The 16374-nt window shown below is 50.8% G+C and overlaps 1 protein-coding gene across 1 annotated transcript in view; it reads left to right on the forward strand.

The window, feature by feature from the left end:
- Positions 1-15608, forward strand: part of LOC102755014 (WAS protein family homolog 1) — a 19653-nt gene extending 4045 nt beyond the window's left edge. Inside the window, exons 2-11 of the mRNA XM_006771315.2 lie at positions 361-514; positions 11899-12010; positions 12224-12370; positions 12564-12700; positions 12951-13086; positions 13280-13481; positions 13554-13718; positions 14012-14170; positions 14938-15006; positions 15154-15608. Of these exons, the coding sequence (XP_006771378.1) occupies positions 366-514; positions 11899-12010; positions 12224-12370; positions 12564-12700; positions 12951-13086; positions 13280-13481; positions 13554-13718; positions 14012-14170; positions 14938-15006; positions 15154-15293 (1416 nt within the window). The 5' untranslated portion in view covers positions 361-365 and the 3' untranslated portion in view covers positions 15294-15608. The remainder of the gene's footprint in view (positions 1-360; positions 515-11898; positions 12011-12223; positions 12371-12563; positions 12701-12950; positions 13087-13279; positions 13482-13553; positions 13719-14011; positions 14171-14937; positions 15007-15153) is intronic.
- Positions 15609-16374: the final 766 nt, after the last annotated feature.

Raw genomic sequence — 16374 nt, forward strand, 5'->3', positions numbered from 1 at the left:
TCACTCTGCCACAAGGGTTTCTTGTTTTCCAGGCTGAGGGGGTTGGAATGACATAACGTAAAATGAGGGCGTCTAGCAGGGTCCCTAGCACCTTATGGGGTCAGTGTTGCACTTTCTCAGAACCCGTTTCATCAGCCTCTGTTGTCCCTACCAATTTCCCTTCTTCATTCACTCAGTAAGCACAGAAGACCAGCTCCTGTGGGGTTCCTGGCTTCCTACCAAATGCTGTCCCCAACTCCCCACCTGTACAGGCTGAACTTGTGGGGTGGGGCTGTGCTGTCTTCTCTCTGTACCTTGCCCTGTGGTAGGTGGGGGTGGGTGAGTGTGTGGCGGCCCTGATGCTCTGGTTCCCACCCACAGGCATCATGACTCCCATGAGGACCCAGCACTCGTTGGCAGGGCAGACCTACACAGTGCCCCTCATCCAGCCAGACCTGCGGCGGGAAGAGGCCATCCAGCAGGTAGCAGATGCCCTGCAGTACTTACAGAAGATCTCCGGAGACATCTTTAGCAGGTGGGTGCTGCCACCCATCCTCACCTGATCAGGGGCTTCTCCCTACCCTGTGCAGTCATTCTCAAGGCACCCTCTCGATGTAGCCCTTCTGGTGATTCTTGGCCCTAGGGGCACCCAGCTGGCTTCCCTGTGCCCAAGGGGCCCAGCTTAGAAGCTTGTTCTCCTAAGTGCTCATAAGAGCTACTAATGTTCCACTTAGCCCCCTGGGTTCCCTGTGGCCCCACAGGCCCTGGTGGTGACACTGCTCTCCTAACTCATCCTCTTCCTCCCACTGGGGGCCCTATTCCTTCACTTATTCCTGCAGTTAGTAAATACATATTCAATACTTCTTGTGTGCAAGGCACTGCTACTCTCCTTAGTCACAGTGGTGAATAATGCAGCATCCCTGGCCAACTAGAGGATATGCTCTGGCAGGAAAGATAGACTGTAATTAATCAATTATGTGTTAGTTTTTAAATTACAATTGTAATAAGATCTATTTTTATTTTTTTACTAGAGGCCCGGTGCATGAAATTTGTGCATGGGGCGGGGGTGTCCCTCAACCTGGCCTGTGCCCTCTGGCAATCCGGGACCCCTCTGGTAGGGTCCCTAGGCCTAGCCAGAGGTCAGGGCCTATCGGGGCTTTCCTTCCCCTGATTGCTGGCAGCTGGCCCCACGCCCTACCCCTGCCGCTGCCACTGCTTGCCATCTGTGCAGCGCTGCCCCACCCCCCCTGCCCCCCTGCCACCAGTCGCCTCCCTCTGCGGGTGACAGGTGTGGGGTTCAATCGCTTGGCTGGCCTAGGCTTCCCTATGCAGGGTGATTGCTGGCTGGCTCCGCACACCCACCACAGCGTTGCTGGCTGGTGGCCTGCGCCTCCCTCTGTGAGGCAATCGATTGCGGGGCCCCCAGATTGATCACCCCACAGAGGGAGGCCTCACCCACCCCCCGCAGTACCGCCAGCTGGGTGGCCTGGGCCTCCCTCTGCAGGGCGATCAATCATGGAACCCCCCCACCCCGTCATCGATCACCCGCCTCCCTCTGGGTGACAGGTGTGGGGTTCAATCGCTTGGCTGGCCTAGGCTTCCCTATGCAGGGTGATTGCTGGCTGGCTCCGCACACCCACCACAGCGTTGCTGGCTGGTGGCCTGCGCCTCCCTCTGTGAGGCAATCGATTGCGGGGCCCCCAGATTGATCACCCCACAGAGGGAGGCCTCACCCACCCCCCGCAGTACCGCCAGCTGGGTGGCCTGGGCCTCCCTCTGCAGGGCGATCAATCATGGAACCCCCCCACCCCGTCATCGATCACCCCACAGAGGGTGGCCTGGGCCTGTCTCTGCAGGGCAATTGTGGGGCGATGGCGGTGCCCCCACCAATCGCATTGCACTACCATAGCGCCAGTGTGTGTCATAGCGTGGTCGTCCGGACGGTTATTCTACTGTTTGGTTGTTTGCATATTGCTTTTATTATTATAGATAATTCTTTATTGTTGAAAGTATTACATATATCCCTTTTCCCCCCTTTTTGATCCCCTCCAGCCCACACTCCCCTCCACCCCAGGCCTTCAGCACCCTATTGTCAGAATCCATGAATTATGCATATATGCATATAAGGTCTTTGGTTGATTACCTCTCCCCCCTAAACCCCCTCCCATCCCCCAACTTCCCTCTGAAATTCCACACTCTGTTCCATGCTTCCATGTCTCTGGATCCACTCCATTCATCAGTTTATTTTATTAATTAGATTCCACATATGAGTGAGATCATGTGATATTTGTCTTTCTCTGACTGACTTATCTCACTTAGCATGGTACTCTCCAGGTCCCTCCATGCTGTCTCAATGAGTAGAGATTCTTCTTTTTTTACTGCTGCATAGTATTCCACGATATAAATGTACCACAGCTTTTTTTTATCCAGTCAGCTACTGATGGGCACTTGGGCTGTTTCCAAGTATTAGCCATTTTAAATTGTGCTTGGTATGAACATAGGGGTGCATACATTCTTTCTGATTCTACTGTTTGGTTGTTTGCATATTGCTTTTATTATTATAGATAATTCTTTATTGTTGAAAGTATTACATATATCCCTTTTCCCCCCTTTTTGATCCCCTCCAGCCCACACTCCCCTCCACCCCAGGCCTTCAGCACCCTATTGTCAGAATCCATGAATTATGCATATATGCATATAAGGTCTTTGGTTGATTACCTCTCCCCCCTCCCATCCCCCAACTTCCCTCTGAAATTCCACACTCTGTTCCATGCTTTTAATTGGATTGTTTGTCTTCCTTCTGTTAAGTTATAGGAGTTCCTCATATATTTTGTATATTAACTTTTTATCAGATGTATCATTGCCAAATGTGTTCTCCCATACAGTGGGCTCTGTTTTCGTTTTGTTGATGGTTTCTTTTGCTGTGCCAAAGCTTTTTATTTTGATGTAGTCCTATTTGTTTATTTTTTCCTTCTTTCCTTTGCCTTAGGAGATGTAGCTGTAAACATATTGCTACTAGAGATTTCTGAGATTATGCTGCCTATGGTTTCTTCTAAGATTTTTATGGTTTCACATCTTACATTTAAGTCTTTTATCCATTTTGAGTTTATTCTTTTGTATGGTGTTAAGTTGGTGGTCTAGTTTCTTTCTTTCTTTCTTTTTTGCATGTATCTGTCCAATTTTCCCAACATCATTTATTAAAAGAGACTCTCTTGACTCCACTGCATGCTCTTGCCTCCTTTGTCAAATATTAATTGAACATAATTGCTTGGGTCGATTTCTGGGTTCTCTGTTGTTTCATTGACCTACATGCCTGTTCTTGTGCTAGTACCAGGCTGTTTTGATTACAGTGGCTTTGTAGTAAACTTGAAATCTGTTACTGTGATTCCTCCACCTTTGTTTTTCTTTCTCAAAATTGCTGCAGCTATTCGGGGTCTTTTTTGATGCCACATAAATTTTTGGAGAGTTTGTTCTAGCTCTGTGAAATATGCCATTGGTATTTTAATAGGGATTGCATTGAATCTGTAGGTTGCCTTGGGTACTATAGACATTTTAATGATGTGAATTCCACCAACCCATGAACACGGTATATGCTTCCACTTGTTTATATCTTATATCTTTTATTTTCAACGTCCTGTAGTTTTCTGAGTACAGGTCTTTTGCCTCCTTGGTTAGGTTTATTCCTAAGTATCTTAATTTTTTTGTTCCAGTGATAAGTGGGATTATTTGCTTAGTTTCTCTTTCTGAGCATTCATTACTGGTGTATAAAAAAGCCATTGATATTTGGGTATTGATTTTGTAACCTGCTACATTGCCAAATTCATTTATTAAATCTAGTAGTTTTTGGTAGAGTCTTTAGGGTTTTCTATACACAATATCATGTCATCTGTGAATAATGAGAGTTTCACTTCCTTATTTCCAATTTGGATGCTTCTTATTTCTTCTTCTTGTCTGATCGCTGTGGCTAGGACTTCTAGTACTATGTTTGAATATGAGTGGTGAAAGCGGACATCCCTGTCTTGTTCCTGTTCTTAGGGGAAATGCTTTTAGTTTTTGCCCATTAAGTATACTGTTGTCTGTAGGTTTGTCATATATGGCCTTTAGCATGTTGAGATATGCTCCCTCTATTCCCACTCTGCTGAAAGTTTTTATCAAAAATGGGTGTTGGATTTTGTCGAATGCAATAAGATCTATTTTTAAATAACTTTGTAATATTTATATAGCATTAACCATGTACCATCATTGATCCAAAGTGCATTAATTCATTTAACCCTCACAACAACTTTATGAGCTACTGTTGTTACCTCCATTTTATAGATGAGGAAACTGAGGCACAGAATGACTAAGAGACTTGCCCAAGTGTTAGAGCCAGGGGTCACACCCAGGTATTGTGGCTCCAGACACTGGAGTTCTTACTGTCTTTCTGTGTTGGGAAGGAGGTTACCTTGAGAGTTATTAATGGGAGGCCTGACTTGGCTTGGGGGAGTAAGAGGAGGCCTATGAAGGGAAGAAGATGCATGGTAAAATCTGAAGAGTGAGTGGGAGTTATTGTGAATGGGTAGGTTGGGAAGAAGAATGTTTCAGAAAGAAAGAAGTACATGAGCTAAAGCCCTGAGGTGGGAAGGACTTGAATGGAAGCCAGTGTGGCTGGGGCAAGGGGGTGGGGGGTCGCCTCATGAAGCTGGTGAAGAGGCAGAGCCTTAGAGGTGTTTGGCGATTTTGAGTTGGTGAGTGGCAGCTTTTTGTTTATTCCAGTGCTAATCTAGCACAATCCTTAAGCTATTACGATTTTTCACTCAATGTTTATTTAACATGAGTATCTGGTGTTTGCTATTTCCTTGCAAAGGTCCCAGGTTTTGTCCTGTCTTTCTCTGGCCATAAGCAACCTGAGATGGGCTTAGTTAGATCTTCCTGGGTGCTCACATTATGCCTCACATAGGAACCCTTTATTGCACCCAGTGTAAAGTATTTGACTGCCTGACTCAGGTTGATCTCATGGTTCAAGTCATCCCTCACCCTGCTTGCACTCCAGTCCAGGAATCCCCTTCTGCATCACCAGGTGACTTCTTCCTCCTCCATCAGTTGTGAGTCCACCTCTTCCTAAAGTCCTCCCCAGTGGGAACAGAGAATGGAGTCATTGTCTTCAGTTGGATTTGGTATAAACACCAGATCCACTGGACTCTTCTGCATGCTGCCTTCCAACTGATGTGCCCGCCTGCCCGAGCCTGTCCAGAATATAAATGTAACCAGGGGACGATGCCCAAGTGGTTCAGGAGGTTGACTCTGGAGCAGGCTGCCTGGGCTCCAGCTGGCTTCCCCATTTGCTTGCTCTGTAACTTTGGGAGAGTTATTTAACTTCCCTAAGCCTCGATGTTCTCATCTATAATGTGATGATAATAATGGTATCTTACAAATAGGATTATTGTAAAGATTAAATTAATTAAAACTTGTAAACAAATGACAGGGCTTGGAATATAGTAAGTATGCAATCAGTGCTCACTCTTAATATCATCTCTGCTCATTTGCCGCCTATGGTGGTCCTCTATTAAGCTGCTATCAATAGTTATAGAAAGTGTTTGGTGCCCCTTTTGTGCTTATTTTTGTGTTAAATATTTTCAAAGAACACATAAGCAAGAGGACACAGGCCTTTAAGAGCTGACAGTCGGAGATTATGGCTGCCCCATGCCCAGTGATTGAATATTTGTGTTCCTCACTGGAATTGTGACAGGATGCTTGCCTTTCTCTAAAGAGGGCATTGGATTTTTAGCATATGTTAATTTCCCTTCCTGGTATTTGGCTCCTGTAGACAATTTAGTGGGATGATCTCCAGGGCAGGGATGGTGAGTTGGTTGAGAGTGGGTATGGGCCCTCCAATGTCTCTGAGGAGCCCTCAAAACCAGGTTTCAGGTTACCCCATTGCTGGATCTTGAGGGATACCGAAGATGTGTATGTCATGGTTCCTCTTCTCAAGGATCTTGTATTTTGGAATTGGAGAGCAGTAGGTCTTGGTTGTTTCTTAATTACATAGCATAAACAGTGGGCCTCCCGGGATCTAGAGAAGAGAGAAATAAATAAGAAGTGATGGCATATTTATCAATTAGAACTTCCTAAAGTAGTTTAGGTGAAAAGTAACCCATCAGTAGAGCAAGGTTTGGAGCCGAAGGGTGTGATGCTGTTATTAGGACTTGGAATTGCTTTCACTCCATCCCCGCTGTCTGCCTCTGGGTTGGCCCCATTCCCAGACAGGCCTTGCTCTTCTGGTGGCAAGGTCACCCCAGTAGGGTCAGAGCTCCCAGGTTCTAGTTCCAGTCCAGCATTTCCTCAGAAGTCCCACTCGCCCATTGGCACAGCTTGGTTCTCTTGTCTATGCCAGAGCCGAATGCTGGGGAGAGAGGGGATGACACACCGACTGGCTCACACCTGTCACATGTATTACCATTATCCTAAGCCAGCCGTGGGCAAACTACGGCCCGTTTGAAATGAAAAAAACTGAAAAAAAAAAAAAAGACCGTACCCTTTTATGTAATGATGTTTACTTTGAATTTATATTAATTCACACAAACACTCCATCCATGCTTTTGTTCCCGCCCTCCGGTCCAGTTTAAGAACCCATTGTGGCCCTTGAGTCAAAAAGTTTGCCCACCCCTGTCTAATCCCTGGGTTTAGCCCCCCTGAAGTCCATGGACTGAGTCTGTGGGAGTGAAGGGTTTTGCCATGTAAACAGAGGCTGTTACTTGAACAAGAAACAGAAGATGGTAGCGAGGAGAATCACATGCCTACTACATGTGGTCAGGAAAGGCCTCCTGAAGGAAAGGGGCCTGAACTAGGCCACAGGAAAGACAGGGTGTGCTTGGGCAGGACTGGGAATGTGAGCCTGCAGGCCATCTGATAGGGTCTGGAAATGTGTGCCAAAGGCTGAGAGGCCAGAAGGTGGTGTGTCCTGGCTCCCAGAGTACAGACATTGCTGCCTGTCTCATACAGTCAGAACAGAACAGGGTGTGAACTCAACTTGCCCTGCGTCTATGGGTCTCACTTCCCCTTCTGATCTCGTGCCCTTGAGAGTTTGCAGCCCGCTTCTTTTCTGCAGTGTGGGCGTGCTCTATGCAGTGGAGTGGGAGGGAAGAGGTTGTGTGAGTGAAAAGTTGGGATAAGTGAGTCAGGGCCCACGGGGGCTTCTCTGAACAAGGCAGGACTTTGAGCTTGATCCAGGAGTTTTAGGGAGCCTGGATAGGTGCTTGAGCAGAGAAGTGATGGGGACAGAAGAGTTTTGGGAAGGTTCGTCAAGCAGTGGTCACAGATTGGACAAGAAGAGGCGAGAGTGGATTCTGGGACTGTTGTGTGGTCGGGGCATGGAAGGGATAAGGCTGCAGTCCAGGGGAGTTGCCGACAGGGAGGGATGGATAAGAGACATTTCAAAGGGAACAATGATGACAAAATGGGAATGAGGATGAGGGAAAGGGAGGAGTCTGGGATGACTGGGACAGGGGTGGGGAGTGCCTAGACCTAACCTCTCTCTTCTGCCCTATCCCTTCCTGTAGCCATCAACAGGCAAGGGGGCTTTTCATTTCTAATGGGCTTTTATGGTGGGATGTGACCCCAGCTTAGAAATTTCCCCCCTTAAACATGCTCCTCCTGCTTGTAAACCTTGCAGAAAAGAGACACTTTCTATCTCTCCTCCCCACTCAGGCCCAGGCCTGGCCCCTTGGCCCAGTGGAACCTGGGTGCCGTTCTGCAGGTAGGTGAGCTCATGGCAAATTAGCATTCCGAGCTGGTGTTCTTTCTCCTGCTTTGCCGCAGTGGGAGCTGTGCAGAGACTGGAGAGAATGACAAGTACCTTACAGGCTCTCCTGGAGCCTCTCCTTCCAGCCCAGTCCCTGGCTTCTCTGCTCTTTTCACCTGGGGGAAGCCAGGCCAAAAATATCTGCCCAGAGATGTCACCTTCTTCACAAGATTTAGGTGACGAAGCAGAGGGTGCTGCAGTGGCATGGGGAAGAGGAGCTGGGCAGATTCTGCATGTGGAAGTTGGGGTGCTATCACTTGCCATTCCTGTCAGCCAAGCTGCAGCCCCTTCCTCCTGGGCAAGGATCCATTTTCTCTGCAAAGCCTTTTCCTTTTCTGTCTTTCTACTTCTTAATGCACCCCCCCCCCCCCCCCCCCAGTGCCAGTTTCTCTCTACTGATTGGCACCTGGTGACTCTCCAGGTTAGAAAGCACTCAATCAGCTGCCTGCATAATTAGCAGATCATTCTTAATTATCCCTGTAAATTATCCCTGTGAGCAGAGAAGATAAAGGTGAAGGCAAGAGCCCAGTTCAGGGTCTGCTGCGCCTGGGGACAGGGCAGGCAGGGAGGAGAGGCAGCAATTATGGAGGAGTGGGTGCCTCCTTCCCCTCAGCAGCCTGCCTCTGCGGACTGGCATGCGATCTGACTGTGAAGAGCTGATCTGATTGTGAGTAGCCAGGGCAGCACTGCAGGGGCCAGGGGCCTGCCTGGCTTTATAAACGGGGGGATGGAGAGTCAGTGTTGGGAGACTCCGCACAGGGAGCCCAAGCACTGCCCTGGCCAACCTGTCCCCCTCCCTCTGTCACACCAGGAGCAGGGTGGTCCCTAGGTGCCTCCTTGATGCCTCCCACCCCAGCCCGGGGAGCGACTTACTGTTGCTCTGCCCTCTGCTCTCCATGGTAGTCTCTTGCAAAGTATTTATTTCCTGGCTGGGACTCTTCTCTGTCCGCCCATCACTGCCTCTTCTGGCTTCCCCCGAGTGTCTGGAGTCTCTCATCCCTCTCTGCATCTTAGTAAGAGCAAATGTTAACCAAGTACTTAGGATATGTCAGCTAATACAGGAACACTGGACTTACATTTGTTCATTTTAACTTTTACGATAATTCCATAAATAGAAGCTACTACTCCTACTTTTCAGCTGAAGAAACTGAAGCAGAGGCCTATTAAGTGACTTGCTCAAGGTCACTCTGCTACTAAGTAGATGTTAACCCATGTCTATGGGACATTGTACAGGCTTCAGTGATAAGCTTGGAAACTGACCTACTTTGAAGTTTGCCACCAAGCCAGGAGCTGTAGATCAGGAATGGCAAACAATTGCCCTTTTGCCACCATCCCCCACCCTTACGGTGGCCATTGCATAAATGAGTGGAACAACAAATCAACATTTCTCTTCTCTAAAGAAAAATTAAAAAGGGAGAAGATAGACCAGGAGCTATGTATCCTCACCTGAGAATACTTTTTCCATTGATTTTGAGAGAGTAGAAGTGAGGGAGGGGGGGAGAGAGAAACATCGATGTGAGACACACATCGATTGGTTGCCTCTCACATGTGCCACAACCAGGGCCAGGGATTGAATCTGCACCTCAGGTATGTGCCCTTGACTGGGAATTGAACCCACACCCTTCAGTGGGCGGGCCGATGCTCTAACCACTGAGAAACACCAGCCAGGGCTGTATTTCCTTTTTTAAGCTGCTTAACATTCTTTTAACTCATTCTGAGTTTATGGTTAACCAAAACCTTAGGCCTTTCTTCATCTGAGCTACTGTTCAGCCTCCACCTTCTGTATGTGCGCTTGACTTTAACCTGAATGCTGGGCTTCCTGTTCACACCTTGTCAATTTCATCTTGTTTCTTGCATTGCATCCTTCTGGATTGAAATGATTATTTGAGCCTAGGTTCCACCATGCAGACCATTTTTGACCCTCGCCGTTTGACATCCCCCATTTGATATCCCCAGTGTTGACTGAGCTGGACTGGGCCCTGCCAGATACCTTGGTGCAGCCGAAATTGGCCCATTCTCTGCAGTGCCCTTCAGAGACTGTTGTTCATCTGGCCTTGTTTTCTCAAATGTACTCTCCCCCAACCCCCATAGCTCCATCTTGTCTGCAGGATTTTGTGAGAAGCCATCGAAATCCTTGCTGACTCAAGATGCACTGTGTTTAAGGTTTTCCCCTGATACACGAGTCTAATAACCAACCCTGTCTAAGTAAGAAATGCTGTGAATTTAGAACAGTGCTGGCCCCCCGGACCTGCCTCTTCCTTTTCTAAGTGCTTATAGACACTCTATTTAATAATCCATTCTGGATATTTGCCAGGGTTTGTTGTTAAGCTTGATGTTTACAATTTTAAGGAATTGGCCCTTCTCTCCTTAATGGAAGAAGCAGAACAGAGTAGCCTATCTCCGGGTTTCCTGTCCCTCCCTCTCCACACTGACTCCAAGAGGAGTGGTTACATAACCACTAAGGTGCTTCAGCACCCAGGGCCAGAGTGACAGAGGTAGGAACTGGACGAAGCAACTTGATCAAGTATGCCTTCCCATTGGATGAAGACCTTTCTCCCTGCGGAAAAGAGGGAGCCCATGCTGGAAAGATGGGTGGTTTTACGTTCTCGTTGGAAGGAAACTGCCCGTCTATCTGTATTGCTGCCCCACTCAGACTAGTCTGTCAAGAAAAACTAAGCTGCTTTGGTGCCTGCTTGTATCCCAGCCTCCACCCCACTCCACCTGTGGCACTCAAGGAGCCAGGCGTAATCAGGGAGACTTTGTCAGGACGGAGACCCTTGGGTTGTGGTATTGTCTGATGGAGAGGTGGGTTCTTTGGAGGGACAAGACCCTTTTAGAGTGGGTGGGGATGCTTTACGAAGGCTGGGCCAGTCTTGACTGCTCCTTTCAACTTTTAGAGAAATCTCAGAGTCCCTTAACCTTGCAGCCCCCCACCGCAGAGGCAGTGAGGCCACTCTGCCACCCTCCATATCCTCCCCACTTTTCCCCAGATACTCAAATTGCAACTCTGCCTCATTTCTCCTGCCTCACTTGTGTGCTCACTCCTGCCAGGTGAATGCAGAGATGTGGCTGCTCTGAATGTGGAACGTGGTGATCATGGCAGGAACTGGTGTTCTGGGAGGTGGGGGAGCCTATGGAGGAAGGATAGACTGGCACACGAGAGCCAGGGTTAACGCTGCAGCGAGAAGACCCTTGCTGTTGCTGAGTAACGTGGGGACAGCGAAAGTGGGGCTCCTGTGCACTTACATTTAGGGCACATGGGTGTTAGTCATCAGGAACCACAGAGGGGCCTGAGAGGTCCAGCACTGCCCTAGGCACTGGGAATACCCAGGAACAAAGCAGAGTCCTCAGTCCTTCGGAGCACATGTAGGCAAGGGACACAGTGTCAAGTGCACTGTGTGAAAGAATGGGTGGGAGTTGGGAAGTGACATTGCCTTTTCAGATTCTGTGGTCAGGAAGGCTTCGTGAGGGGGCGCAGTGAAGTGAAGGAGCCAGTGTGTGGATATTGGGAGACAGCATTCCATTTGATGCAAACGCCGCGCAACAGGAGTTTGGCATGTTCGGGGAATACCCGGGCAGCGAGTGTTGCTGCAGCCAACTGATTGGGGTAGGAAGGAAGGGGAGGAAGCCCATGAGCAGCCAGACCATAGCCTTGAGAACCTTGGTCAGGACGGGGATGCACTCACAAGAAACATGAACAGGCCGAGGACTTGAATTTAGATCCAGCCTTGTCACTCAGTCTTGCTGAACTCTGGTTTCCTTGTCTGTAAATAGGTGACTGTGTCCATGTCAGTCATGACGATTCTGCCTCTGCTTGCCCAGCCTGAGGCTGAAGACTCTGGGAGGCAGGAACAATGTCCCTTCAGGTGACATGTGTAGGCACCAGGGTAATTGCCCAGCCCTACCCAGAGCTCCAAGAAACATAATGCAGTACATTCTGATCCTTCAGTTTGGATGATCTTTGGGAGGTCACCTGAGAGTTCCAAGATTGACCCTGATAAGCAGATAACATTTTTTTTTAAGATCCTCTGCTTAAGTCCCTGGGTTTTTGCAGGTTTGTTGTTAGAAGCAGGAGGTATGCAGGAGGCTACAGGGGTTTGAGGAGCAGCTCCTGGACCTGTCATTTTTTTCCATGACAGGATCTCCCAGCGAGTAGAGCTGAGCTGGAGCCAGCTGCAGGCCATTGGGGAGAGGGTCTCCTTGGCCCAGGCCAAGATTGAGAAGATCAAAGGCAGCAAGAAGGCCATCAAGGTAGCCCATATGTCCCTGTGGCTGATGGCCCCTCACAGATATCCCATTCTCTACCATATCCCTGTGCCTCTGAGGTTGCCCACATCCCTACCGTTACTGTCCAGCCACAACTCGAGCTTTCCTTCTCCTCAGAATCCCCTCATCCCAAACCTAGGCTCTCTGGAAGTTCTCGGGGCCCCTGAAAAAGTGATGTCAGACTCTCCATGTCCACAGGTGTTCTCCAGTGCCAAGTACCCCGCTCCAGAGCACCTGCAGGAGTACAGCTCCATCTTTACGGGTGCCCAGGATTTTGGCCTGCAGAGACGCCCCCGCCACCGGATCCAGAGCAAGCACCGCCCCCTGGATGAGCGGGCCCTGCAGGTCTGATGGGCACACCCAGCTCACACACTTGCGGGGCGTGACCAGTGGCAAGTGGCAGTACTGGATGTGGGGGAGGAACTAAGGGCCCACCATAGGGTTCGTCCCCCAAGAGGATTCTGACGGGATGGGGTGGAGGCCACTGGTCTGGCCCAGTAACCACCATCCCCCCGTCACATTTCTGCCCCACCCCCAGGAGAAGCTGAAGTACTTCCCTGTGTGTGTGAACACCAAGTTGGAACCTGAGGATGAGGCTGAGGAGGGGCTCGGGGGTCTTCCCAGCAACATCAACTCCGTCAGCTCCTTGCTGCTCTTCAACACCACTGAGAACCTGTATGGCCAGAGGGCGGCACAAAGGGGTGGTGGGAGTCCTGGCTGGCTTAGTGGGGGCCCCAGGGACATCAGACTCAGATGCAGCAAAATTCTGCAGCCTGCCAAGCCAGGACCAGTTTGCTTTGCCTTGTAAGGCCTGGGAATCCACCGTACAAACTAACTGTGGTCCCCAATGAAGTAGGAAAGGTAGGTCGGGGCCACGGGCCTAGAACAGATGATAGATCGCCTGACCTCCACGTCACCTCTCCAGGTACAAAAAGTATGTCTTCCTGGACCCCCTGGCTGGTGCTGTAACAAAGACCCATGTGATGCTGGGGGCAGAGACAGAGGAGAAGCTATTCGATGCCCCTCTGTCCATCAGCAAGAGAGAGCAGCTGGAGCAACAGGTAGAGATGACTGTGCTTGAGTGGGTGGAGGGTATAGGTGGTTGAGGATGTGGGGCCCTGCTAGGGTTTTCTAGGCAAGGGGTCTATGGAGCCCCTTATCCCACCTGAGCCCCACTGACTGTCCCAAGGTCAAACTGCAGGGCCCATGACCCCTGCAGCACCCCAACTCACGTACCCCCACCTAATTCTGCAGGTTCCAGAGAACTACTTCTATGTACCTGACCTGGGCCAAGTACCTGAGATCGACGTGCCGTCCTACCTGCCCGACCTGCCAGGCATCGCTGATGACCTCATGTACAGCGCTGATCTGGGCCCTGGCATTGCCCCCTCTGCCCCTGGCACCATTCCAGAGCTGCCCGCCTTCCACACAGAGGTGGCTGGGCCTTTCAAGCCAGGTGAGTGAGAACCATGAATGGGAATTGGGCCTCTTTCTTCCCCAGCCACCTCACATTTCTTACTTGTTTCAGACCTAGAAGATGGGGTCCTAACAGCACCTCCGCCACCACCACCCCCACCCCCACCTCCCCCAGCTCCAGCGGTGCTGGCCAGCGCTCCCCCGCCCCCACCCCCACCGCAGACTGTGCCCACTCCAGGTCAAGGTGCCAAGGATGACAGCAGTGTGTCTCCTTCAGGTAGGAGCAGCAGCGGGCATGTGTCACATTTAGATCCTCAGCACATGAGGAATTCCCAGGGTCCACCTCTGCACGTGGCGCCTAAGCTGGGTGGGGATTGGAGAGGGACCGGTGCCTGGACCCAGGACTTCCTGAGCTCAGGCTTCACCGAAGTCCCGGCTTCACCAGCTGGGTTCCTCTTCAGGAACAGCCCCTCTTCACAGCCAGCTGCTGAGGGCTTCTAGAATTGTGGGCTGGGCAGGGCTGTCCCACAGCTTAGCCCTGCTTGAGCAGCCTTCCTTCCCCACCCCCAGCTCCAGTCCAGGGGGCTCCCAAGGAAGTAGTGGACCCCTCCAGTGGCCGGGCCACCCTGCTGGAATCTATCCGCCAGGCTGGGGGCATCGGCAAGGCCAAGCTCCGCAGTGTCAAGGAGCGCAAGCTGGAAAAGAAGAAACAGAAGGAGCAGGAGCAAGGTGAGGGGACCCTACACCCTTCCAGTAGGGCTCTAAGAAAAGGGCCGCCCTTTTAACCACCACCAGATTCCAGTAGGGTGCTCCTTGCCACCCAAGTGTCAAAACTCCTGCCCTCTATTCCCCAGGGTGTTTGCTGTAAAACCTGGGTGGCCACCCTAACATCCTTGCCTCTGGGGGAGGGTTCCTGCTGGGGTTTGGAGCCTGCTTTCCTCTCTAAGCTGGTAGGGGCCAAACAAGAGAAAATTTACCCTGCCAGCTGTCTGAGGAAACGGTCAGGACCCGAGATACTTGAGAGACAGAGGACCTGGACCGATGGCTCAGTCCTGCTTTTCCAAGCCCCTTGGGGCCACAGATTACTTCTGTGATGCTTGCTTGCATCAATATAACACCTGGCATAAAGCAACTGTGTCCTGGGTGTCAACAGTCCTGAGCTTGAGTCCTCGCTTTGCTTCTGAGCTTTGCACTGTGACTCAGGCAAACTGCCTAACGTCTCTGAGCTGGTTTCCTCATCCATACTGTGGGCTGCAAATTCATGCCCTGTCTCACAGGGTGGCTGTGACAGTGTTACTCAAATGTTACCCATTTTCTCATCAGTGCCCTGGTGCTGGATCCAAGAGCTGGTGGTAACATGATGGCTGTGGGGGGCTGGGGTGTGTCAGTCATGAAGGAAAAGAGGACAAATATGACTAAACCCTGAGGTTGTCACCCAGGAACAGGTTTCACACTGGTCCCTTCCTCCTCTGTCACCCATGGTTTTCCTGTTGCAGTGAGAGCCACGGGCCAAGGCGGCGACCTGATGTCGGATCTCTTTAACAAGCTGGTCATGAGGCGCAAAGGTAGGACAGAGCACTACTGCTTCCCAAGGCCAGGGATTGGGGTGTGTCATACACACTCTGCCTTTTTCTTCCTGTTTCTAAGACTAGGGGCTGGGTGAACTGGTTCCCCAAACAACGCCCCCTCACCCTCCACCTTTTCCCTCCCAGGCATCTCTGGGAAAGGACCTGGGGCCGAGGCCAGCGAGGGGCCAGGAGGAGCCTTCGCCCGAATGTCAGACTCCATCCCGCCTCTGCCTCCCCCGCAGCAGCCACCTGGAGAGGAGGACGAGGAGGACTGGGAATCCTAGGGGCTCAGCAGCTCCTTCTCACCAAACCCAGGCTGAGGCTCTTGCCCTCACATGGAAACAGCTGGGATGGGCTCCTTGGCCTGCAGATCTCTCAGCCCCTGCTGCCCTTGGAGAGATGGGGGTCACAGAGGACTACCCAGGTCTGTGCCTGGACCATCTTCAAGGAGCAGGGAGGCTGGCTTCTGAGGGTGTTGGGAGGGGCCCTTCGCTTTCTGCTTGTGTTCCACCCACCTCCTTCACTAGCATGCTCCTCTAGTCCCTGAGACTGAGGTACAGCAGTACACGAATCAATAAAGAAATATAACTAAGCATCAACCAACAGTGCACTTTTAATTAAGGAACTACAGCTGTGCAGAAATGCAAACATCTCCAAGCCAGGGCCTGCCCTGCTCCCCCTGGTCTCAGGCAATGGAGCAAGGTGCCGAGTGGACCAAGCCCCCTTTCTCTGGGGCTAGGGAAGAGAGGTGTAGTCAACAGGGCAGCTGTTGCAGATGGAGGGAGGGGTATTTTCACACAGAAAAAGTGTCTCAGTGACAGACAGCGTATCTAAAAATAGTCCTGCTGAGAGCCTAATGGCCCTTGGTGTAATTGCTGATGCCAGGGGAAGAGGTATCTTGGAGTTTGCTCAAGTGCCTGAGAGGGAGAGAGGTCCCACCGACTGGAGGGACCTGGAACCAGCCCAGGAGGTAGATACTGTGGAGGGCTGTGGGACAGGTTAGGGGCCAGCAGGCGGGGAGCACCGCACAGTGCTCTGCTCCCACTTCCAAATGACTTCAGTGCCTGACTTGTCAGAGATGGTGCTTAATCCCCAGGTGGCAGTGGGTCAAAGTAACCAGAAGCCGGAGGGCAGAAGAGCCCAGGACACCAGGGGCTGGAAATGGGGAATATTCTCAACTTGGAAGGAAAAGTAAAGGTCTAGAACACGAATTTTAGCTAAAAGGGGAGAGAAAAGGGAGAAGCAGGAGAGGTCTGCTCCATCTTGCCTCTGAGAAAGTGGGTGCTGAGAAACAAGCGCGGGCAGACGTTGAAGTGGAAGGTGCAGCTTCCACAGTTGCCCATGAAAGCTGGCTGGAGGGAGGGT

This window comes from Myotis davidii, unplaced genomic scaffold (assembly GCF_000327345.1).
Source record: "Myotis davidii unplaced genomic scaffold, ASM32734v1 scaffold944, whole genome shotgun sequence".
Taxonomy (NCBI): domain Eukaryota; kingdom Metazoa; phylum Chordata; class Mammalia; order Chiroptera; family Vespertilionidae; genus Myotis; species Myotis davidii.